The 25928-nt window shown below is 39.9% G+C and overlaps 1 protein-coding gene across 1 annotated transcript in view; it reads left to right on the forward strand.

The window, feature by feature from the left end:
• TMEM132B (transmembrane protein 132B) overlaps positions 1 to 25928 on the forward strand; it is a 258609-nt gene that overhangs the window by 170050 nt on the left and 62631 nt on the right. Inside the window, exon 4 of the mRNA XM_055700730.1 lies at positions 5391 to 5577. Coding sequence (XP_055556705.1) covers positions 5391 to 5577 — 187 coding nt within the window. The remainder of the gene's footprint in view (positions 1 to 5390; positions 5578 to 25928) is intronic.

Raw genomic sequence — 25928 nt, forward strand, 5'->3', positions numbered from 1 at the left:
TTAATCTATTATTTTGGGGGGAAGAGGTAGAGGAAAGGCTACGCAGTTCCATATAAATACTTGAAAGGTAATAAATCACAGAATCACAGAATGGTTTGGGTTGGAAGGGACCTTCTAGTTGTACCCCCCTGCCCTGGGCAGGGACACCTTCCACTGGACCAGGCTGCTCCCAGCCCCATCCAACCTGGGCTTGAGCACTGCCAGGGATGGGGCATCCATAGCTGCTCTGGGCAACCTGTGCCCAGTGTCCCACCACCCTTGCAGTAAAGAATTTCTTCTCTATATCTAATTTAAATCTGCCCTCTTTTAGTTTCAAGCCATTACCCCATGTCCTATTACTACATTGGAAGTCCCTCCCGGCTTTCCTGCCAGCCTGTCAGGCACTGGGAGGTGCCGTAAGGTCTCCCTGATCCTTCTCTCCTCCAGCTGAACAGCCCCAGCTCTCCCAGCCTGTCCCCACAGCAGGGGGGCTCCAGCCCCTTGACCATCTCCGTGGCCTCCTCTGGATTCACTCCAGCAGGTCTGTGTCCTTATTTTGGGACCCCCAGATTATTTTAGATTCAGATCTAAAATATCTATTTTTTTCCTACTGTTTGCATACACTGGTAGAGTCAGGGAGAAAATCAATCAGATTATATGTAACAAGGTAAGGTGATAGATACCCCTCCAAAGCACTGGGAGCCTTTACAAAGCATCTGAATGCAGTAATGCAAGAGTTGTCCAAGGCGCCTGGGAGCACTTCAGACCCAGGTTTTGTTTTCTAGTCGTTCTGCAGCCTGTGGTTTGTTCCTCTGGGAGAGTGTTTTTAGCTGAGGAGGGGCTCAGCCTCTGGGGGGAATGCTCATTCCTTTGTGGCTTAATGTACATCCAGAGGAAACGCTGCAGGTTCCACTGGGCAAGGAAGGAGCTGGGCGCTGCATGCCTGTGGCTGCCCGCCTGGATGTGTCAGTAGCTAGAAAATTCTGGGACTTAGCAATATTTTCCTGTCCTGATTAACTCTTCTTGTTCTGGAATTTGTTGGAGGTAGAGTTGGCTTTATTTGGCATGGATTGACCATTCTGTGCTAAAACTGTGTTCTGTTCCAGGTTGGGAGCACAGCCATGCCTTACTGACTGCTGGGGACAGAATGAAGCCTGTGTTTGTGACAAAGCTTGACTGGGCTGTTGGGGACCTGGTTTGAATGCATTAGATATAGATGAGGCTAGACAACAGGAGACTGCAGAAATCTCGAGAGTTTGGGGGTTCTTCTAGCCCCTAGTGGAGGCAGTATTGTGAAAGTACACAAACAGGATTATAAATTGCAATTGGAAGAAGAGGGCCTACTTACTGGAGTTTGCAAGAGGAAATAAATCCGAGCCCATGGTTTCTTTTTCTCCTCTCACCAGAAAGAAAAATGTGTAATGAATGTCTTATGTCTGAAACACTGGGCTGGATTCATCAAAGGGAGTTAGTAATTACCAAATTGAGAGAATCATGAAGCGCTTTTCTAAATTTGAAAGGCTCATCAAGAATAGATCAGGAGCAGGCAAAATTAATAGTTATGAACTCATTTCCATAGAAATGGACTTATTAGCAAGCATGCCAGCTGCCTAAAATTATAAGGTCTTTTCCTTGTGCTTGCAGGAAATAATCTTTTTTTATAAAAGTAATTTTGACTTTTTATTTTTTATTGCTCCTCTAAACTAGGGTTTGGCAAAATCCTTCTAAACCAGGAAAAGACTTCACTGGACAATAGAAATATATAACTAAAAAGAGAAGAAAGATGTGGAAAGGAGAAGTGATTTCTCATCCTTGGATTCCATCAGACTCTTCCCAATAGGGCAAACTTATTTAAGAGAAAAATGGTACAAGTCTCAAGAAAAAGCTGAAAAGTCTTTATAGGATAAAGTTTGGTTTAGCAGGATTTAATGGCTGATAACAGCATGAGTTACAATCGTTGTCTTCTCTGCTAGTGGATTTTCCCACTGGTAGTGTTTTGTCTTCACCAGGCAGTTGCAGATCGACAGTAACTACAAAGACCAACATACTGGCCACTAGCTACAAATCAGAGTAAAAGCTGAAGATTTGCCATGGCAGGGTGGAACGACTCCTTTTAAAAAGCGTTATAGCGTGATGCTGCAGAGCCAAGAGAGAAATTTACTTACAGGTGTTGCGATGTGGATTTATCAGCCAATGGAGCTGGCATAAGTAAATGCTAACCTTTAAGGGTTTGATTATCGTTTAATTTATCTCTGGTTTTACTTTAGCAACCTCCATCAATTTCAGTGGAAAAAGGACGTGGTCTCCCACATGGTATTATAGAGGATGGTTAATAAATAGCAAGAATTATGAATACAGTACCAATCCTTCCACTAGGAAAGAAGCCTCTTTAGGGTAAGAGATATGGTGACCAGTAGGAAGGCAGTAGTCTGAGCAGGAAAGAAATTAACTTTTCAGGTTTTATCATGGGTTCGTTATAGTTGTAACCTGGGAAGAAACTTAGAACAAAGAAGGTGGATTAGTCCGTGGGGTACTCCGTGTCCCAGATACTGTAACACCTGGTGTTGTTTCAAGGCTGAATCTAAAGAGGAAAAAAGAGAGACCATAATTTTAGAGAAAATTCACTGACCTGCTGTTCCGAAGGTAACTGGAAACCTGCTGGTGAATAAAGGAGTCCAGAAAATTGAATAGCGGTTTGCTGAAGCTGTACACTCAGTGGAGGAACTCTGTAAGTGAAAGTGGTTAGAGACAGTAAGTCCCAACTCTTCCAGCAAAAGTCCAAATGAAAAGAAGTGGATCCTTCTTTAATCAAGGTTAATATGTCATGCTACATGATTTGCTTCTGAGACAAGGCAGGAAACATTTGTCCAGCCATGCTGTTTTTCCAGGCGATTATAAGGATTCTCTTTGGAACCAGGTCCTAGAAAGTCCTGGATCTTAGGAGACCTGGGAAGTCAGCTTTGCTTTAGTTCATACTTTTAGTTATAGCTGAGGAAGGTTTATGTATGTGAGTTGCTGCTTTTTTGTAGATGCACAGAGACTAATTTCTAATCCAGCAGTATATAACCATGTCTGCCTTTAAATGAAACATGTCTTTTATAGCTGTACAGCCGTGCTAAGGATGTGGTGAAGGTCTTTGCATACTTACAGGCACAAGAGTCATTTCACCCTCTGGCAATTACTTCAGCTTGCTGTATAGGCAAGACACACACAAGCTTTTCTTAGGGAGATGTGAGTCCCAGTCTGTCTTAAAAATACAAAACCACTATTGTGGTTAATTTTGGATGTGTAAAAAGAAAAGCAGGAAAGGAATAATTGAAGGCATGATGGACCTAGCTCAAAGAACTGCCAATCAGTGGTGCATGTGGAATGGATTTATCAGTGCACACTAACCTGACATTTTAAGTGGTGTATCTAATGCAAAACCCTCCATCAGTGGTTTTGTTCCGAATCTGAAACCACTCATGGCTGTTTTTGTGAGAGGCAACTATTGACTTGAACAGATTGAACCTGAATTGCAGATCTAAACATACCTTGACAGACCCGATATCTAGATCCATATTTAGTGTAAAGCTCATCTCTAAATTTTATTTTTGTGTTGTGAGCAAATTAATCGTATGTAATTTAGATAGAATAGACTGCCAGAAGTGATACGCAGAAAACTATGAAGTTGAGTACTCTGTCTTGGTGCCCACAGTGGTTATGTTCTTAACAGAATTGGTTTAATTGCATCCCTAGTATTGTGTAATAATATTTGTCTTAAGGGATTTTTGCTGATTGTCTGGTTGGCCACCCAAAAGATGCCTTAATAGGTTCTAGTTTTGCCTGGAGGTGGATATTATCTTCTGTCAGCAAGGAAAATATTTATCCTCCAGGCATTGAAGCATATGTTTGTGTTGTTTGTTGTCAGAAAGAAAACATGAAAATCAATAACTCCTGTTTAGATTTTTTTTCCTTTACAATGCATCTTCAAAAACATATGGCAAAACCAAATTCTGCCTCTGTGCAGTTGCAAAGAGGAAAAGGATGTTTTAAAGTCTCTGCTCTTTGTAGCAGCAGGCTAAAACTTCCTATAAACACAACTCATGGAGTCACTACTTTAGGGTAAGGACACACAAATAATGTACTGTGGGACAGGATGAGGATAAAATTGTGGAGGGCAGGTCATTACTGAGGATGCCTGCATGCACGGGAGACATCCCTAGATTGGGAACAATCTACCTCATGCTCGCAGGAAGAGCACATTCCAGTTAGAGTGACCTAAATATGCTGCGAGTTCAGCGTTTAACCTATTTTTTGAGCATATACCCTGAAACTTCAGCAATATTGACAACATCAGTTGTCTTTTCCATAGAATGTGGTTAAGCAATTGGCTCTGCAGTCAGGTTCGCTGCCTTTCCATCCCGCCTCTGTGTTTTGTAACTCCATCAGGTCTCCACACTGCAGGTGGCTGTCTGGGAAATGGGGCAGGAACTTGTATGCTGCTTTGTAAGGACCTTAATTTTTGTGGAAGTAAAGTGCTGGGTGAGCAAAGGTCTGTTTTCTAAATAGGTCCCTGCTATAGATATGCTGAGTGCTGTTGGTTCAATCTTGGTGTCTGTTTTCTTCTCTGTAACATGAAGATAAGATCTGTCTTTCTAACCCGAGGATTAATTATTAATATTTACAGTGTTGGACCAGAGGAGAGTGCTAACTGTTGGTTTTAATAAAAGAAGCAGAAGTAATTTTTAAATACTGTTCTGAATGCTATGCATTTACATCCATTTTTTACCTTTAAACTTTTATTTCCAGATGAGAAATACATAATGATCGCCATGTAATTACAAGTCTGCACCGCTGATAAGAATGTTGTCATGAATTGAAAATAAGGATAATCTACCCCTCATTTTTTTCTCATGTATAATTTCTTCAAATCCACTTTTTCATTGTGATAAAGACTAGTTTGGGTGTGAAGGACTTCCCCCTGCCCCACCCCACCCCACCCCACCCCACCCCAAGAGCTCACTTCTGATATAGCATGAGGGACGTCCAAGTATTCTGTTGTTTCAGAGCATCAGTATTTGCAGCAACAAAATTATAATAATGCTGTATTAAATGGTTTAGCAGTATCTGTGCAATGCAGTTCCCAGGCTTTGGGACTTTTCCTGTAAGTTCATTGTGATTATGGAGAATGAATGCCTGAGTTTAATGGAAAAAATGTCTCTATTTCAGGAAACTAAAAGATATAGTGTCACCTTATTCACAAATAGAGCTGTTGCCCAGTGTGTAGTTTTATTTAGGTTTCTGTCAGTGTCTTCAAGTCTGAATGTTGAATTTAATGGTAAATCTTCTGGTGAATAGAAAAGAGAAATCAAAAAACATTTTGTTATTAACACCCTACTGATATGGAAAATTTTGGGGTTTTTTTTCAGAGCAAATATGTCCTCCTACGAGATCCTGCAGATGGACTTTGAGGTCGACAACACTAGCAGCCTAGCAGGGGCCCAGCAGATTACCTGGCAGGTGGAATACCCTCGAGATGACTCTGTGAGCGAACTTGTGGTCTCCGAGATCTTTGTCAGCCGAACAATGTTTGTGGGAATTGTTCCTCTTGCGATGGTAAGAACCTGCTGCTGCTTCTTTTTGCTAAATGTTTCCGTTGATTCTCGTTAGTATTCAAGGGAATGTGAGCCATTTTATTATATGCTACTTCCTATGCACCTGCTGCAAGTGATTTAAATGCAAAAAATACATTTCAATAATATTTTATTTACCTGATATGCCATAATGGCTCCTTGGAAACCGTTTGAGTCTTTTGTGAAAATCTTTCACCGTTTGTGGATTATTGGCCTGGTACATGGTAATAGCTCCTTTGGAGCCATTGTCTTCTCGTGTATTAATGTGACTGCCATGCATGTGCTCTAAGGGTAAATGTTGAAATTAGTTGGGACATTTTCAATGAAATAAATTAGCATGCATGTGTGGGAAACTTCATTGCTAAACCAAACAACTGGACTGTTTTCTGCTTTGCTTTTTCCCAAAGAGCCACACAGTCTAGTGAGCTGCAAAGTGTCAGTTTACTGGAAGGTCCACTTTGAGTTACAGAGAAAGGACAAAGTACTTTTGAAGGTGTAGGTGTTGGCCACATTTTCCAGGTAGGGTTTCAGGTATATGTGTGCAGAAAGCTTGAAGCTGGTGGTTTATTTAAAAAATGAAAATATCTCCTTCTAAACTCAAATGCACCTTTTCTAGGAGGGACCTTTAGCTTTCGTTTGGTGGAGGTTTTAGTACTAGAGTTTTAAGCTTACGCATGACAAATGATTTCAGTGGGGATATTCTGGTGTAAAACTAAAGAAATGGCTGGAGACCCTGGATGTTGCACCAGTTCCCTCAGAAATACTCTGGTGATTTTTATTTACTTTCTCATGAACATTTGCCCTTCCTTTCTAAGTCGGTCTGTGCTGGTTTTCTTTCTATTATACGTGATAACCAATAAATATTGGCATTTTCCTATGCATGACTACTGGCTTCTCCTACAAGGACAGAAGCAAGGAAAGATGCTTGAAAAGGTAATCAAGACCCTAAGTAATTTTAATTTCCAGTTCCTGCTGCCAAAGGCTACACTTACTAGCAGCCTGGTTGATAGAGGGCAAATTCTGTGCAGAAAAGTCAACAGTGAATTTTCTTCTAGTGCTTTTTTTTTTAAAAGCATGTAGGAGATGAAACAAAATTGTAATTGTGTAGATGGAATATCATCAAGTAGTAATGATGAATCGGGTATAATAATGACAGAATGTGGTGCACAAACAGTCTTGCACATAGCATTGCCAGTTTCAAATGGATAGCATGGAGTTCGTGCTGTGCACATCACCACAAATAGAAAAGCGAATCCAACCCAGAAGCCCATTGTGAATGTTGGATCAGAGCTTTCCTCCTGTCTCTGCCAGGGTTTTGCCGGGGTTTTACTTCATCTCTTTGCAGTTATGGCAGATGTTGGCCACTTCATCTGTCTCTAAATGTCCTTGGACAAAATCTGAGGCTGAACCTATATTCAAAGTGGAGCTAATCTAATCTCTGACACTTTGTCATTGTAAACTAACCATGGAGTAAAGGAATAAGCTTCTTTTGTGAATTTATGACCTTAATCCTTAAATGGGGGTCTCATGTGGGCTATTACTTCACTGTTGCATGTGAGCATCCTTGACTGGCTTGGCCTAAGGCTGACAGGAGAATTGATGGCATTTCTTTCCCTTATGTTTGCCAGTTTGCAGTGCTGCTTCATTTAACAGTCACTAACTGGTGAAGGTTCTGGCACTGCATCGCCCAGTCAGGAGCAAAAAATAATCACTCTATGCATCATCCCATGTTGTTCAGAGAAACATGTTCCCGAGGCCCAGATTTCCTGATGGAACTAAATGCATTTTAATGTTCATTCCTCTTCGAGATTTGCCTGGCTCATTGGTAGAGCAGCCTCCCTCTGAGTGCAGGTGGTATCTGTAAAGGAGAGTTTTGTCATCTCCTGGACCTTGCTCCCCCAGCAGAGCACCACAGAAGGGCCCAGAAACCAGTGTGTTTCCATGCCTTTGCATTGAATAGAAGTTACTCGCTGTTCATTTTTGGTGTAGCCACTCTTTCGTTGTAAATATTGAATATTTATAGAAGAAAACATAGATTTCCTTGGAGAGTTTAAGGTTTGAGCAAAACATTCGGTCCTTGATTTGCAGGTGTGAAAGTTTTGATGGGATAACCAAAACCTCGTAGTGTTTCAGTGGTAATGACACCATCATTTGCAAGAAGAAATGCAGCTCAGTGTCACGAAGAGAAAAACTTCTTTCCAGTAAGATGACTGAGGTGGATTTGTTAAGGGCTTAGCGGAGCAGAAATTAGCTGTGAAATCCTGCAAAACAAAAATGAACTTTAATGTGTGGATCTCTTTCTATAGGCCACTTTGGTTCTTTTAATCAAAAGACATCCTCTTCCATATGGTTTGGAATATAACAGTTTTGTTGCTGCAGTTGGTCACAAGTTTATCTTTGTTTTCCATGCTACTTTCTTAAACAAACAGGAGAAAATCGAAAGAGCTCCCAGATAATTTATCCTGTCAGTGCATTGTGGTGACTCTGGAGATAGCAATGAGGATATTTTTCTCATTACTAGCTTGCTTTTTTTTTGTAGATAAAGATATGGGAGACTGCGTGGTAACATTTGAATAACAGCCTGATGAAAAGAGCTGATTTTTTGCTTTAGTGAGCTTATGAAGCCCTTAACATCAATTCTCATGTTCTTAACATTTACATTTGGTAGCAAGCTTGAAATGCTTTTTTTTTAATTTCTTTTTTTTTTTTTTTGGTTGGGTTTTTTTTTTGCTTTTGGGTATTTCTAAGTGAAGATACAACTGCTTTTTTGCACATTATGTAGCAAAAAATAGCTCCTTATTAGCAGGCAATCTTGCTATAATTAATTGATATTGCAGATTATTTCTGGCTAGTCCTTTGGTACCAAATCAGCAGTGCTTTAAAGAGCACTGTTTTTTGATGCACAGAAGGAAGCAGGGCCAGGGAGATCCTACAGGTGGTAGCACCCATGAGCCATGCTCTGTCCTTGCTCCTGAGATGAGGTTATCTAACATAACTTTGTGAATGAACATTATGATAAACTGCAATGCCTATACACTGTGGCTAAAAAGGAAGAGGTTGTTAAGCCTTGATAGGAACATTAGGAAGGAACTGGGAACTTGATAGCTTGTGAGCAAAGTAGAAATATTTAATGTAGCAAAACCAGCGCTTCTTCCTTCTGTATGGTAACTGTAAAAATACTGTGGGTTTCTTGAGTGTGTGTGCATGTGTATTTTTTGGAAGAGGAATTAAATACAGTCTTGCAACACTGGGAATTCCTCCCAAACTTTCCATTTTAATTTGAATGATCCTCCATATAATAAATCTCAGTGTTCTGTATGGCCAAATTCAGTGCGTTCAAAATATATAAATAAATAAGACATTTGCACTAAGGAGAGAAAATAAACCAAACATATTGAAAGAGAGCCTGCTTTGTGCATCATCTGACAGTTCTCTCCAGATCCTTGAGCTCCTTCTAATTGAAACATCCAGTTTCAACAACTGCACAGAGCCAGACAGGTGGGATTTCTAAAGGAACTACATCCAGATGGAAACAGCACAGTCCAGTGATTTAGGATTTGCTTTCTGAAAGTCTTGTCTCTGCTTCTGAGTGAGCAATGCAGATGCTGTGCACAGTGGGAAAGTGCACAGAGAGGATGCCTTGGGAATGCAGATCATCCCTAACTGACATGGCAAAGAAAAGAGAAAATATCAAGATGGGTGATCAGAGTTGCATGCAGCCCACACCTCTCAGGAGATGATGTGGATAACGGCTGTGATAACCCTCCTGCTGCTGTAAGGGTCAGCTTTCTTTGTGAAGTTTTTCTTATGGCTCTGCCTGTAAATCAGATGCCTGGTGAGAGGCTGCAGCCCTGTAGCACCTATTATAGGGGGACATAGTGGGGGACGCTCTCATGAAGCTATACTGTCATTTCCATCATTCCCAGCTGTTGAGAAGGGTGTGGAAAAGGAACTGACCCAGTCTGTGTGCGTACAGCCGAAGTCGTAGGGGAAAACCCATTTGGTTTTACTTGGGGAATGTTTTGAGATGTGAAGGCACATGAAAGGGTAGACTGTATCTTTCATGTGCCTCCCCTCAGAAAACTCCCAACACACACACACCCCACACCCCCCATTTTTGTTTAGTCCAAACGTGGCCGTATTACCTCTTGGTCAGTGACTAGAGCACCAGTTCAAAATCCACTCAGAGTGCAAAGTGCTTACTGTCTCGCTGGCACTGTTTGGAGTCTCACATATGATCTGGTCCCAGATGGTGTTGCTGTGTGCATTTTACACCATTTTGGAAACAGATTGATTGTTTTCTGTAGTATTCAATGTGACTTATGCTGAGATGATCAGACAGGTTTCTGGGCCTCACATACCTATCCTACCTAGCCTTTGTTTTACAAACTAACTGATCTCCCAAAGTGCTTATAGCAATAGCTTGTGTTTTGTTCCTGTAGATGAGGCTAGACTGGGAGATTCACCCTTCTGAGCAGGAAAATTGGATGTATATGTAAATGTCCTCTTATATTTCTGTAGAGGTATGGAAATATATGTATCAAGATAAGGTGTCATAAGATACCGAGATGTAAGTATGCAGGGAGATACATGATTCTTAGTTTTTTCCAGACTGCTTTAGAAGTGGTCAGTGAAGTTTTTTGCACAACAGGCTGAGAAAACAGAAAGCTCGAAACATGGCAACCTGTGAAATCCCTCGGGATGCTGGTGTTTTCACCCTGGGAGCTGTGCAGCTGGGCTCCTGATAGGGGGGCAGAATGAAAACTGCCTCTGTCTGTGTATTCCTCTATAAGTATGACTTTGCAAGTAATTTGAAATTCATTTTCTGTGAACTGTGGCACATAGAACACATGAAGATGCATTGCCCTGTAGCTGCTCGAGCATTTTCTGATAGTTAAAAGGGACTGGATAGGGCTGCTTACATAGGGAAAATGAATAAATAAATAAAAAAATGCTAATTCCTAAAATCTCCGTGCAAATTAACAAATTATTTTTTTCCTTAAGTACTCGATTATTATTTAGTATTTATGTAGTGTTTTATATTTTCAGAACACTTCAGAGACATTAATTAATCAGACCTGAATAAACCAAGCTTGATGAGAACGGGAAATTAAATGGAAATTAAGTCACTCTTATTCAGTTTTACATGTTTCTCGATGATTTTTAAGTCACTTTTCATATTCCTAAAGGTACTTTTAAAAGCACTTAAAAAAAATATCCTACAATACTATTGCTTATTATCTCTAAAAACTGTTTTGGTTAGAAAAGAGGTAGAATTTATACCGTCAAGAACTAATGACAGCACAGATGAGTGGCTTTGAAGAATGTAAATGCTGTTTTATCACCTAAAGCTGTGCATAACTATTTAAGCCGATTTAATTCAGGTAAAAATGCATGGATGGAAGGTTTACTCCCTTAATTTGAAGCTTGTTTAGAAGACAGAATATTTTCCTTCTGGAGGTTTCTTTGGAGGAGATTGGAAGGAATATCTACTTTTATCTAAGTTTTTGTCATAAGCTTCTAAGATACAAAACTGTTGAGAAATTTTACCTATAGAAAATGAATGTGACTGAAGCCCATACGGAGGTCGCTAATTTGGAGATGGCGTGCAGGTTTACAGCTTGAGCATTTCTGCAGCATCCTCTTGCAAGATACTAACATGTACCTAAATACCTTTGAGGATCTGGACCCGGCTGCTCAGTTTAATGTTCCACAATGCACTGCGTGTCATATGAAATGTCAGCTGCTTTGCCTCTATAGGCTTATCTTGTTTTCTTTTTGATTAAAAATGTCTCTGATAATTGATTCTTCCAACATCTGGTGTACAAATTAACATGTGGAACTAATGTCCCCAAAAGTAGAAAGGTGATCCATTTTCATCATGTTGAGTAGAATAGCAGCTCAAGGTGAGGAACTGGAACACAATCACATTTGAAGCTCTTTTTGGTTCCACTGTTTTGTTAGGTTACTGAGTATCAGGAAAAGAATCTGCCTTCTGATACTACAATTACTGACTATAAACACTGCAGGTGATTATTTTAAAGTAAGTTTTATGGCATTGAAGTAGGATGTGAGCTGTGAATCTGGTTATGTCTAGTGCATCAGAAGGTGTGTTTTAGGCATCCAGCAGACCTGTCAGAACATTGTAGAGCGGGATCTAAACTAGATGCCTTGATTTGTCTTAACATAATAATCTCATGATGTAATAATCTTGCAAAGTAGAAGTCTATGTCCTGCTAATTATAGAAATTGATAGCACAGATAAATCTGTTCTATCCAGTGGTGATACAGTTCTCACAGTTATCTGTCTTGGTCTAAATAGACATAACTTGCAACTTCTATAATTATGGAAAGTTGCTGGTAGCAAGGTAGTCAGTGGAGTCTGACAGCTCCTGGCGTACAAGAAACAAACACTTCACCAGCTTTAGGACTGTCATCCAGGTTACTGTCACAAATAAATGTGATTGGATTAATCTGTTATCTAACTAACAGCTGGGGGAAAAAAAAGAAAAGAAAAGGAAAAATCCAGGTCTTTTAGAGAGTTTCTAGGCAACCAGGAACTTAGTCAAAGTAAAGAACAAGACATTGAAGAGATGTATTTTAGCTGGTTTTTATAAAAAGGGCTCCAGCTGAGGCTGAAGGCTTGAGGAACAATAGGTTTAATAATAGACAAATACCTGGAATTCTCTTCTTATCTAGGAAAACGATGGCTTGGTCTGTGACTGGCTGTGCTGGTGTTTTAGATATACGTGCTACGGATCCTTTAGTGTATAGTAATAGAATTGTAAATCCCAGGCTGTCATTATTCTAGAGTGTTTTTCAAATGCAACAATCAATATTTCACCAGTACTCTGAGCCCCTCAGCCTGAAACATTTCTGTATGTCCTACAAGTATTTAATCTATGTCATCAGAAATCTTGTTTCCTCCAAAAAATATAATCTATTTGTTGACTAATGGTTTACTAATGTTGTGAATCACTTAGAACCACAGATGGCTGTATATACTTTAGTTTAGTGAGTTTTTTTCAAATGGGAGGCTGAATAATAGCATCTCCAGTTGCTGCTAGCAAACATACTGACAAGAACACCTGGAAAAACCATCCTTAAAGATGCCCATTTCTCTAACTCAGATTGAAAGCGGATTGCTGAATGCGCTTTGTTTATTTGTTTTAGAAAAGCAGAAAGACAAGGAGAGGGTTTCTTGGTTGTTGTTTGTGGGTTTTTTGTTGGGTTTTTTTTTGGGGGGGGTGTTGGTGTTGGTGTTTTTTTTTTGCTGTACTGCTTTGGCTGCTGAATATGCAGTAGGGAAAAGGAGGGTAAATGCAGCATGGGGTGAATGCCACCAAATCCTCATTTGCAGAGGAGGTGGCATGGCCTTGTGCTCTTATTCATGGAGCATCCACTGCTGTCATATTATATCTTTCTCAGTAAGGGTTGCATGCCTTTTCAGTTTAAAGATTCAAATAAAAATGTAAAATATATTTGCGGGAAGATTTTCCAAACCTGACTGACTAAATAAAACCCTTGTCTAAATTTGGGTTTGTCTGCCCTGCATAAAGGAGCCAGGACTGGGGTGCCGGGGTTGTGCTAGGCATGCTGGCACGTGCCTGGAGAGCAGCAGTTCCCGTGAAGCGCTCCAGCCAGCTGAGCCCGTGGCACAAACTCAAGACACATCCACGTGCAGCCACATCCAGCTGTGGTCTGCAGTGGTTCTCCATGCTGAGCGATGTGACCCTCTCGTCAAATAAGCAGTCATTCTCAAGTTTGTAAATCCTGTGTTCCCTGGTATTACTTTTCTTGTTTTGTAGCTTTTGTCTGTGAGTCTGCTGAGAGTATGTCCTGTTCCATTATTCAGATTCTGCCACAGATTTCATTCATGATGATTCTTGTGCACTTCTTTGGGGAAAAGATTTTTCTCTGTGCATTCATTTTAATGCAGTACAAGTTAAAAGATGTCTGAAGTAATGTGAATTTGAGTGTCCATGTTCCTACATAGAACACTGTTGAATCCAGCTATCAAAAAGAGAGCATTTAAAAACAGTAAAAAAACCCCTAACTTTAAAGAATTTACTTTTCCTGCAGAAATATTTTTTGCTAATGGCAATATAACTTATATTCAGACACCAATTAAAGGAGCGTATTGACTCCAGGATAGAAATTTACCCAGACTTAGAGAGAAGCTTACCTTCACCTTAAACTAAAATAAGAAAATGTCAAGCTTTAGCAGCCTCTTTTCTTCGCTCTCTCTGGGGTCAGTTATAAAACCCCAGAACACTTAATTCTGGAGTGTCAAAAATACCAGAATAAGATCAGTCATTTCTAGCAAACCCAGATAATTTGCATATTTTTTAGAGGTTGGTTAAAATGTATTTACATGCAAAATGTCCCTTATGTGTTTATCCTTGCACTTGATGTTTATTTCTTACTTGGATTCCAATTTTGACCTTTGACCTGCCAATTCCCTTTAAATTATATAAAGCATCTCCATTCTACTTTGCTTGAACATGATTTTGTCATTCACACAACTCACCATTTCACAGGAAAAATATTTAGAAGTAAATTCAATATAGAGTATGTCTTCATCCCAGAAATATCAGGGCTTATCAAGATTTTTTAAAAAGAAAAACGGAATCTATGACTCCCAGATCACAGATTTCAGTGTGAATTTTAACATTAATTGATGGGAGCAGGACTGAAGCCTTGAGCTTCCCTAAAGCCCCACACTGGAAGGATTGATTTTAAACTCCAAGCAAATTAACTACTGTAGTGAGAGTACAGAATAAGAAAAAAGAAATTCTTCTTTTATGTTATTATATTTCCCATGCCTATAGCAAGTGTTTTATGTCTCCGTAGCAGAGATAGTATCTTTTGCAATTATTACCATCTTCAAATTAATTGTCATAGAGAATTTAAATGGTTTTGTTTTGTAAGGCTATTCTGACAACCACAGGGTGAATTTTATGGAGAAAGATGAAATTATAAAAGATTTCTTGAAGCATATTAGCCGAAATACAAACCACTGAGGGTTTTATTAACTTTGATCCAGGGAAAGACTTTGACTCTGAAATATGCTGGAAGAGAAGTGTTGGGAGCACATGTCGTGAGGAAAGCCCACATGGGCTTCGCTCTGCCTGAACAAAGCCAGGAGATTTCAACATGCTGTGTGAACAGACACTCAGAACAGCTATTTTGGATTGATCAAAATTGTTTAACAGTGGAAAAACATTTTTCCTTGTAGAACTAAGGTGTTTGATTAAACTTGATTAAAGGTGTAAATTTTTAATTTTGGAAAAAAGCTTTTTTCTTAAGTGAGGATGTCCCATTCAGAATATGGCAGAGTAGGACCATTTCGACAATGACAGCCTTCTTTCCCAGTGTTCTTCTGAAAATAAAATTCCAGCCAAATCTCCTCAATTTCATGAAGTGTTTCAATTTTAACTCCACTGTATTTTCCAAAGGATATCACATTTTTTTTTCTCTTTCATTCTCATTCTGGGCATCTGAACTAGGTTTTGGAATTGCTCAGTGTGAACCATTATCCCTTTTTTCCTCTGCTTGGTTAAACATACTCTGCCATTTAATTTCGAGAGTAAAAAAGAAAGAAAGAAACCAAAAGAGAATTTGCTATTGGTGGGACAAAAATAATGGCATTTTGAATGTTTCCATGAAAGCAATGTGACATGACAAATTTTAAGAAGCTCTGTGAATACTATTAATATTTATGATGCACTCAAGAAAACAGCTATTGTGTGCCACATCCATCAAAGATAAGGATTGTATTCAACTGTGTTGGATGATAAACATTGAATGACAATAGCTAGAGATTATATGAGGGATTTCATACTCATGTTTTATGCCTGCTTGAGTAAAAGCACCGTGTTATTCTACTGTGAACCAGTAATTTTCCTTCATGAAATTAGATACACTTGCTGATACTTGTTACAACCCTAGTCCAAAATAGTAATGAATATGCAGGGAGTGCTGATGCCAAGTGCTTCAGAGATCCTTTGCAAGCTACCCAGGATCAAGTCCTAAAGGCAGCATTTTCTGCTAATCCTCCTCTTGGAAAGCACTCTGAAGCTTACCAAACTGTAGTGATTTGACCATGTATTGCTAGTTGTTTGCAGTTTGGATGCATGCTAACGAGTACCCCATGAAACAAGGCCATTCCAGCACAGCAAGCTGGCTTTCTCTTTTAAAAAAATCCATCTCTCCACCACCAGGAGTGGGGCAGAATTGCCTGTGCTGTGGGAACGCCTCCTCTGATTCCACACTGGCATCTGTCTTTAGATAACATGTCCACTAACGTCCTAAGTCTGGCATTGCTTTTCTTCATTGTCATCGCTGTAAAAAACAGTTTTGGAACTAATACATGATCATCCAGGCAAGCAACTGCTGGAGAGAGGTAAAGGGGACATCTCTCCCCACTCTTGCTCTTAAACACTGCACATCTCCTCCCTGTGCCATGTGACCATGCCTGGCAAGCTCATGGTCTCATCCTCCTGCACTCCTGGTTGATGCTGTGTCCACTTCTCTGATTAATCTCTTCAACACAGAGGCTACATGCATTGCCACGTCCACGTTTTTTCTGCCCTGCCTTTTTATTAAAAGTGTGATGCTCTAGAGGTACTTCTTTCTGAAGATTAGACTAATGATGCCTGAATTCTGCATTGCACATCCCCATCTTTGGAAAGAAAAGGTAATTCTGAGTTGATTGACAAATACCTGTAGCATCTTTGGTCAGGTGTTTCTAAATAAAGCTGTTATTTGGAAGAATCTACAGGCTGTTCATATATCAAGGGTAGGAGGACGTCCAGGTATTCTTGCAGCCAGCGTGATCTCAGGTCTCTTTGATCCATGTGGAGAGCTACTATTCTTAGAAAACCCTCTCCAAGGATGCACAGGCACTAAATTCTTGTTAGATGGAAGTGGTTCCAATAATAAACGTGCAGAGGAATATGCTAAGAGGTGCTCTTCCGCTGAGCTGATAGGGCTGTGCTGACTCTGGAGGGCTGTTTAGTTACCTCTGTACCTTTGGGGTTGCTGCTTCTATCTTTATGAAAAAATTGCTGATGGGAGTTCAGTGCAAGCTGGTGGAGCAAGGATCCATTGATAGTCTACCAAGAGTGGTAGGACCTCCTGCAGGCGCAGTTAACCTTTTGACAGAGTGATTGCAAGAGGGATGAGCTGAGAGATCCTGACATGATTTTGTGAAGACTACAGACCATTAACAGGACCCAGACCAGGGAAACAGTGTGCTGAAGGGAGCTACAAAGCTTTTACTTTGTCTACCTAAAATAAGATTCTTCTTGTTCCTTAGCAATAACCCAATAATTTGGCTCATCTGTAATTTTTTCCAGTGTGCTCATTCTGGTTTTATTGCCAATTAACTTAGCATTCTAGTCTTGGTCTACAGCTGATTGGCCAGTAATTTGAACTAAAGCCCACATCAAAAGGGCATCATTTGTAAAACAGAGAAAAAATCTCAGAGATACTGAAATTACTGTTAATTAAATCTGCACATGAATATAATGGGCAAATGTGAACAAAATTTTGTTTGTTTTTGAGCTGTTCTTCTAGCTGGAGAGTAAGTCTTACTAGGACAATTTAATTGTCAGCCTGGGTTTATAAGATTTATAAGCGAACTGAGTCCCTTCTGCATGAATCAATTTTGTATGGTATATACATATATGAGTGATACCTATAGCTTTTAGCTTATGCAGACAGACCATGTTCTTGCCAGGCAGATGCTGTACTATAGTTCTTATGCACATGTTGTGCTGAAAGCATTTCTTTTTGAATGGTCATTTGTATTTAATACAACTCTTGTTCAAAGCTGGCACTGACCTTAATGTAGTTGCTTCTGATTTAGATGACCCCAATATCAGTTAGGCTTGCGAATTATTTTACATGTAATTTTTATTTTTTTAATTAAATTAAAATAGTATCATAAAGATGGAGCAAAGCAGCAATCAGAGAGCTTTAGAAGTTGTAATGTAGCCTATAAGTGGCTATTGTGTATAAAGAAATTTCTTCCAAAGGTGCCTCAGCTTTACTGAAAATGCTAAGCTACATCTTTATTAAGATAATCAAGATACTCTAACATGGTGCTTTGGGACAGCCTTGTAATATTCTGTGTTGCTCAGTTCTGAAGTTCTCGAATTAGCAGTTTCACAGTTCTGTCTCCTGTGGAGCTATGGAGCTGTATTTTGTACTGGTTGGCACTTGTCTGTGAGCTGTTTTCAGGATCAGTCCAAGGCAGAAGGCAATACTCCCCTGTGGGGGCGGCAGGGTGAGGGCAGCAGCCCTGATGATGGCAGAGAGGAGCAGGCACTGCAAATTCCAGGTTATCTGAGAATGCATTCCCTGCTGTGGCTGGGGGAAGAAATGGATCCAGTGAGTTCCAAGAAATGAGATGTTGGCATCACACTGAAATCTGTGGTCAAGGACAGGGAGAAGATAGTCAAGTTTTGCATAATAATCTTTGAGACCTTCTTTATTCTGGGTTGGTAAATGCATTGAAATGGCAATGACACTCGTCATTCCAACGTGCTTTCCACAACATCTGGGAATACCACTGCCCAAAACCTCAATGTCATGAGACCCATACTGGTCTGGCTCCTGTACTGGAGCCTGGGAGGGAGCCCAAACCTGCTCTTCTTAATCCCTGCAGAGGAAAACCTTGCCGTGACTTACACACTGATCACAGCCAGTATTTACTGTTGCTGCTTGTGCAGTCTCCCAGTAGTGGGGTAGTAGTAGTAGTAAAGAGTAGGAGGAAAACAGCAGAGAATATAATAAAAAAAAAATGGCATTTCATTCATCCCCATTCCTGCACATGTCCTTTTTCCTCATGTTGTTTCCTTGTGGTCAGGAGCAAGCTAATTCCTGTAGTGTTGGCTTGGCTCTGTGAAAGAGGAGTCATAAGAATTGGAGTTTCATAGGAAGAGAGTGTGTAGCCACTTGGACACCGGAGCATTTTGGTGTGCCACGCATGGGTTAACAGGCTTGATGTACTTCACGTTGCTACAGATTTCAGTGACAAAGTATTTGATCTCTGTCTCTCATTAGGTGTCATTTCTTCCTTAGAGTGTGAATGTCAGAATGCATTTGATCTGTTGCAGAGTTAAAAACACTCATTGTTTCAGCCTCCATTTTGAAGCTCACCTAATGAAGAGCAAATTTCAAAGGGAAAAATATGCTATTAAATTCTGTGTCAGAATAGGGAGCTGTAATGGTTGTTCAGCTTTCTGCCCCTAGATTGCCAGCTCAAATCTAACTCCATTGATAGAAATCAGGAATTTTTACCATGTAACATTATCCAGTTTCTAGGGACCAGCAATTTATGTTAAAAGCAAAACTCCAGTCCTTCGAAGTGTGATAGCCTTATGACTGAAGTGCTGCAACTCGTGTTTACAGAGTTTGAGATGAGACTTTCAAGAACATCTCATGGCTGGATTTCTGAAACTTTTTATGACACCAGGAGCTACAGATAGTCACTTCATGGGATTTTTGAATGGACCTTGCTGCTTAACTCTGCTAGACACCTCCCTGTAAACTGTGGCTCTTACAGATCCTAAAGAAGGGTGTTTGCAGTGTACTTTCAGTGAATTGTGTGCGCCTGAAGTCAGCCCAGTTGTGTTGCCAAGAGGCTGGGCACAGTGGCACTGTGATAGCAGTGAGCAGGAGCTCAGCTGCCTGGTGGTATCGGGAGTCCTGTGCTGGCTCCCTGACACCCCAAAAGAGCATCCTTCAAGGTGGTGGAGTGTGGGAGCTTCCTAGTGGGGCCAGTGCTGAGAGGGGAAAAGGGAGTGTGTCTTATGTGGTGCTGGGCAGTATGTTTTAGTCAAGTAGTGATGCTGCAGAGATTTTAAGAGAGTACATAGCTTAGGATGGTAAGGCGAGACAGAAATACCTGTTTTCATTTCAGGCAAATGACACATTTTTCCAGTGTTCCCCCATGACAGCTATGGCTTATTTTTTCCCTTTGCTGGTGGGCTTTTAAACTCACAGTGAAGATGATGTACTTCCCACTTCATCTCTGGTTTATGGACTGTGAGGAGCAGCCTGCTCTCGGTCCCTCATTTTGAACCTTTCCTATTCAAAATACTCACAAAACGGATGTAACTTTAGTGGGTAGGGCAAGGGGGAGACTTGGGGTCTATTCTGTCTTCCAGTTACTTTTCTAGAAGTTTGTAATGCACGTATGTACCTGGGTACTTTTAGTAGCTTGGCTTAAAAGGAGCCTGTGCAAGGAATTTTACTGAGGTGTTTCCCTCACAGGTATATCCCTTCATAAAACCTCAGCTCCCCTGGAAACTCCCAACCAACATCTGGGTCTAAGCTCTCCCAAGGATTGATGCTGTTCAGCAGCAGCTCAAGCGTATAGTAAGTGACCAACAGGTAGTCTAGTCTATAAAAATGTGTTAAGAGATTTACAACACAGCGAGAAGTACTATGATAAACTCCCAGAAACATGTGCATACTTGAGCTTTCATGGAACAAATAATAGCATCACAAAGGTTCGTATTTGTCAGTTATTTTGAGTTGTAAATTTATTTCCCATTTAAAACTTAGAATTAGTTACTGCTTAGAAGTTGCATAAGTTGTTTTCTTAATTACATGACTTATATAACAAAATGAGCTGCAAACTGGTTGGTTTTTGGTGGTTCTTTTTTTGTAAGAGCACTTTTGCATTGTTGCTAGTTACATGATTATCTGCTCAAGAAAAAAACAACAACAATCCCAATGGTCTCCATAGCTTATACCCTGTAATGTGGATTTCAAACCACAAGTTAGAATAGTTTTGTTTGGTGTAAAAACACTCAGGTTAAGAAGAATTCACAGACACTAATTCTGATAAATGAGTACATTTTCAAGTTTTCCATGGTCATGATCAATTCACAAAGAGGAAAATGAATGCAAAATTCATCAGATAAATTATTCATTATATTCACTCGGCTATAGCTAACAGTGAATTGTCTAGACAGTAATTACTAATTTTTAACCTATGCATGTTCACATAACACTACTGTGTGAATAAGTTCAGTTTACAGTGGCTTGAGATAATAGTAATGGATGTAAGTCAACTAGCAGGTTATTTTAATTGGGAAATTATATTGGATTTTTCTATTAAACTTCCGTAAAACATTACATAAATATTGAATCTTCTTAATGTTTTTCTCCAGTTGAAAATATAGGCACACAGAGTTCTGTGCTAATTTGATTAGTGGATAAGCAAACATTTTTTTTTTTTAATTCTGCTGTAAAATTCTCCAAAAAAATACTAAATTCAGAACATAGCAAGAATCTACAAGGAGTCTGATGCAGTAACAATGTTTTCCATTTCAGTGATGATTTTCCACTAACTAGTCTGTATGGCTCCTTAAGGAGGGTTCATATCTCTCTGTTTCAGTTTACTGGCATGCTGTATTGCACTCCCGACAGCACAAGGAACAGAAAGTCCTTCCCCTTTATTGCTATGGCAAAAAATCAAGACTTTGGGGGGATGCCCTTTGTTTCCTAGGTGATGCAAAACCTCTGCAGTGATGGATCTCACCTCCTGCTTAGCTCCCAGCTGCCTGGGGGATGTGGTTGCTGAGACTGGCGTGGTGGGGCTGGTGCTTGGGAGAAGACCTCAGAAGAGTTTCACAAGGAGCTACCTGGCCACAGCTGCTGGCAAGCTGGTGGTCCTGCAGGTCTGTCAACGCTCAGCAGCTCTCTACTCCTGATGGTCAGTTTTGTGGGTGTGACAGGGAAAAAAAAAGGTTTTTCAATTCCTTTGACTTTTTTGCAGAAATAGCTATTGCTATTACAGTTAATTAGAGAAGAGTTAGATTGAAAATAAAGCAGAAAATCATAATCTCGAATGGACTTGTTATGAAGCATGTGCCCTGTGGACTAATTGCAAGTTAGTAATTTTGTGGTGCTCAGCTGCTCTGAGTTGATCAGAAACTGGCATTTATAAAGCTCTCCCATGTCACTTAGGGTAACTCGCCTTAAGAGAAAAATAGCAGAAAATCTACACAAATAATTGGAAATGATGCAAAAACTAGGACATTGTAAAAGAATATTTGCATAAAATTTTGGGGTTGTGTACATCAGTTTAAGCTTCATGCTTCAGGGTATGGTTTATAGAGATGCATTAAAGACTAACCACGTGTAGCTCTCATTAACCCTAATGCAAGCTCTGATTCTGACTTCCTGTGTGCTTAATGTTATCTTAATGCAATTTGATTTGATGTTTAATTGCAGTAATTTAATTAATGGTTCTGTAAATAAGAAGGCTAAGTTGTGCCCTCCTACACACACAGATACGCACAGCAAGCAGCTCTGGTGGCTCCTGTGAGACTTCAGTTTATGTATCTTAGAGCAGAATTTAACCCTAAGGATGTATGATAAAATGCCCAAATCCCAGAATCACACTGTAATGGTGTTTGCATTGAAAATCTTACAGGAGGAGAGTGTAAAAAAACTTAAAAAAACAAGCCTACAGATTTCTCCCTAATACTTGTCGATGGGATAGGTCACAAAATTGTTTCCTTGAATAACAGGATTCCATTTAAATTAGTTTACAAAGAGTTATTAATAAAACTGTTACTATTTGGACAATCCGCTATTAAAATTGTTACAGAATCCTATTGGTCCTACGGGTTACTTACCAGCCAGAGCTTATAGGTTGTTTATAACCCTTCTATTGATGTACCTATAACCTTCTCTAACACATGCTACTCATGTCTGTTGCGCACTTGAAATGCCTATTAAATATTGATCAGTCTCCCTTATAAACCATTTATAAATAGAAGCATGTAATATAAAATGTAACCTAAAATCATTAAGGCTACATGGTGTGCAAGTTAATAGTAGCAATCTTGAAAAGTTAGGGAGTGCATGAATTAAGGGAATTTTATTCAAAAACTATTTTCATAGTACATGACAGTGGGGCTTCCATTGAAGTCAGGGTTTTCCATAGCATCTACTGAAGATTTTGCTCTTTTAAAAAATATCTTTATAAACAAGAGGTTACATCGTGCAACTTCAGATCTACCAGGTAAGATGAATTCTTTATCTATGTTTTTTAGGGTAAAGCTGTGTAAACTATAGCTCAAATATTTATGTCAAGGAAGAGGACCATCATGTATTCACGTATGGAAAAGAGGTCCACATTCCCTGGTGGTGGTGATGTGAAATGCATAGTATTCTGCTGACTTTAATAAAATTCTACTGTGTTCTCTATATAATAAATCACAAACAGCTGTCCCTAAATCAGCCCCTGAACTGAAGTGAGTTCAGCATAAGCAGCATCCCACTTCAGCATAATTGCCCGCTGTTAAGCTTGGAGGTAAATCACATTTACGTCCCTTCAAATCCATATCTGGTGTAAGTGAAATCTGAGTAAGACCCTTTGCTGGATTTGCCTTGCCCTGAGTTTGCATTGCCATTTAACTTAGTATTATTGCAAATACCCCTGACCTACTTTAAAAGTAGGCTTTATTTTGGAAATGGCACTTGACCCCTAAGGGTAAACCAGGTTTGTGTGTGCCACCATTCTGTTGTGATTAACAGGATATTTAGATAGGCAGGAGCCAGCTCTGGTCCAAAGTGTGATGTACTCTGAAAACCTGCAAAACAATGTGGGAATGACAAGTACAAACACCCCAGGCAGTAGCGGCAATCAGCAGGCCTTTTTGTTATGCAAAGGAAAAAAATCAGATAGATGGAAACAACAATAAACCAACAATAATTCAAAGTGCTTTCTTTCAAAACATCTCCTGCAATTTCCAGCTGCCTCCCTTCTTTGTCACATCTCACTTCACAGATGAGCAGCAGAATCGGTCAGACTCATACTTTGCCTTTGCAGTTTTCACTCATTACTCAGTGTCTGTACCTGACCCCCAATTTCTAAAAGCCCAACAATTAAGTGAATTCCAAAGAGCATTTCAATGGAGAATCAGAGGGTAAAAATGTGATTTAGCATGGAATGCTGAGCATGACAGATCATTTCTGTGCCTAGGCATTACTTGTTCTGGAATGAGTTTCATTTAGAAACACAGAACATATTCAGCCAGGTCCCAGTGCCAAGTGTGGGGTGCAGCTTCTGCAGACTGGCTCTTGCAAGACTTGCTGAGGCTGTAATTCCTTTCCTTAAGACCAAAGTGCCACCACTTTTGTCAGCTTCTTAGTCTTGGGAGGAAATACAGACATGCATGTGCAAAGTAGCCTGCTGGGTTATTTCTTTCTTTGGAAGAGCTTGACTGAAAGCATTGCATTGAGAAGGAAAGCACTAGGATGTTGCGAGGTGGACTCAGGTTTCCTTATTTGTGTGGCTAGAAGAGAGAGGAGATGTTGATGCAAAACCCTTCCAAATCATGTGGTCTAAGTGTACAATGGAAGGGAAAAGTTTCTTGAATGTGTTCCTGCTCAGAGTTACTTTGTGCGAAGTTTGTCTTCGGCTTTCGCTACTATAGGAGCTGGCTAATGTTTCATTGATAAATGAAGAAATCTCCTACATCAGAAAAGAATATTAATAGCATGCATGTGTGTGTTTGCATGTGTCTGTGTATTGAGTTGCCTTGGAAACAAGGGGATAGTGTGCCATAAACTAGAACATGCTTTCCATTTAAGTAACATTTGTGCTATTGTAAAACTACATACAAAAATAATCAAATTCATTCATCCATTCTGTAAGCATCTTGCTACAGACATCAGTGTGCAGTATGTGTGGATCACATGTAAAGATGACAGAAAGCCGCTTGACTTTGGTTTTGTGCATATTGTTGAACAAATGAGTTGACATTGGTGAAGTTGCTAATAATGTAGAAAAAAGTGGATGCAATTTATAAAAAAATTGGCAATGTTCCAGGTGTATATTAAAGTTACTAAGATATGAAATAGACCTAGAGTATTCACATTGCAAAACAAAGTGGACAATTTTACCTTATATATAAGAACAGCTGTTTCAGCATATTGGCCTCAAAGACAGTATGTTGAAACATCTGTCCAAGTGTTTTGGAGGTTAATCTAGTCAATTAATCATTGTGTATTTTTTTCAATGTATAAAGATATTCATACCATTCTTTGTGGGCATATGAGCAAAATATTAAATGTAAAGTTTTAGACATCAGTGAAAAGTATATCAGAAATCTTTGTGTGAGAAGAAAGTATGTCTTCAAAGTGACACTGGGTGTCGGAGAGATAAATGATGTCAGTACAGATGCTGATCTTAGCAGCCAAATTATGATGTTTTTTTAAATCTAAATTTCAGGGGAGAATCACTAGATAGACTGGTCTGAGAGACACAGAAAGCCTGGACTGTTCCATAAGTTCTGTGAAGTAAGTGAATAAGGACATTGTCGGCTGGCTGGTGTTTCCAAGTCATCTGGGAGCTTCCACCCTGAGTAACCTGCAAGCTGCAGTTTCATGTGGTCTAAACCAAAACTGCCCACCAGCATCCCAGGTCCTTCTCCCCAGAGCTGCCTTCCAGCAGCCTGTACGGGTGCGTGGGCTGTTCCTCCCTAGGTGCAGGACCTTGCACTTGCCCTTATTAAACCAAAACTGAATGAAATCCTAGAACCTAGTACACTTTCTGCATATTCACTGCTATCGGATTTCAGACAGCCACTGTCAGAAAAATCCTCTGGCGATCCATTTGACCAGAAATAGATAAAATCTAAGCATAATTTCCAACCTTTCTAAATATCACTGCACATGTAAAAATAGCAAAATCTTTATATATCATATCCCAGTCCACCCTTCATGTCAATGTTTTTTTAATCAAATGTAGGGTTTCTGGCTTTGTTTTCCCCAAAAGACCATGCAGAATAAGTGGGAAGAGTTACCATAAAAGTTGGTGAAATACCGACTACAGCAGCTATGCTTAATGGGTTCTAAAGTCTTTTCCTCTGCACTAATTTGCCCAGAGTTTAGGTTTATTCCCCTCTGGACTGAATAGCGATGCATGCTGGAATGAGGCTTTTTAGAGTGAAACTCTGTTTATGAGCTTCTTGGCCAAGAAAAAAACCCACAAAACAACAAACCAAACCAAAAGATAAATGCCTGCTGCAGAGGAGGAGGCTGCTGCGAGCCGGGGCTGCCTGGAGACTGCGCTGTCAGACGGCTGCCTCGTGCAACGCTTCTGCTGAGTGTGTCTGAGGTTGATTCTGTCTCTGGCTGTTGCTGTTTCTCAGCCTCATCAGTGACAGCCTGGCACTGCCTGGCCAGGAAACTTGCACAGTCATCTCTTCCACTCCTGTCACAACTTGTCATTAGGAAGAAGTAAGGTTGCAGTTTTATTCTGGGCAGTTCTCCGTAATGGCTTTTGTCAGATTGCATTGG

Source organism: Falco cherrug, chromosome 1 (genome assembly GCF_023634085.1).
Source record: "Falco cherrug isolate bFalChe1 chromosome 1, bFalChe1.pri, whole genome shotgun sequence".
NCBI lineage: Eukaryota > Metazoa > Chordata > Aves > Falconiformes > Falconidae > Falco > Falco cherrug.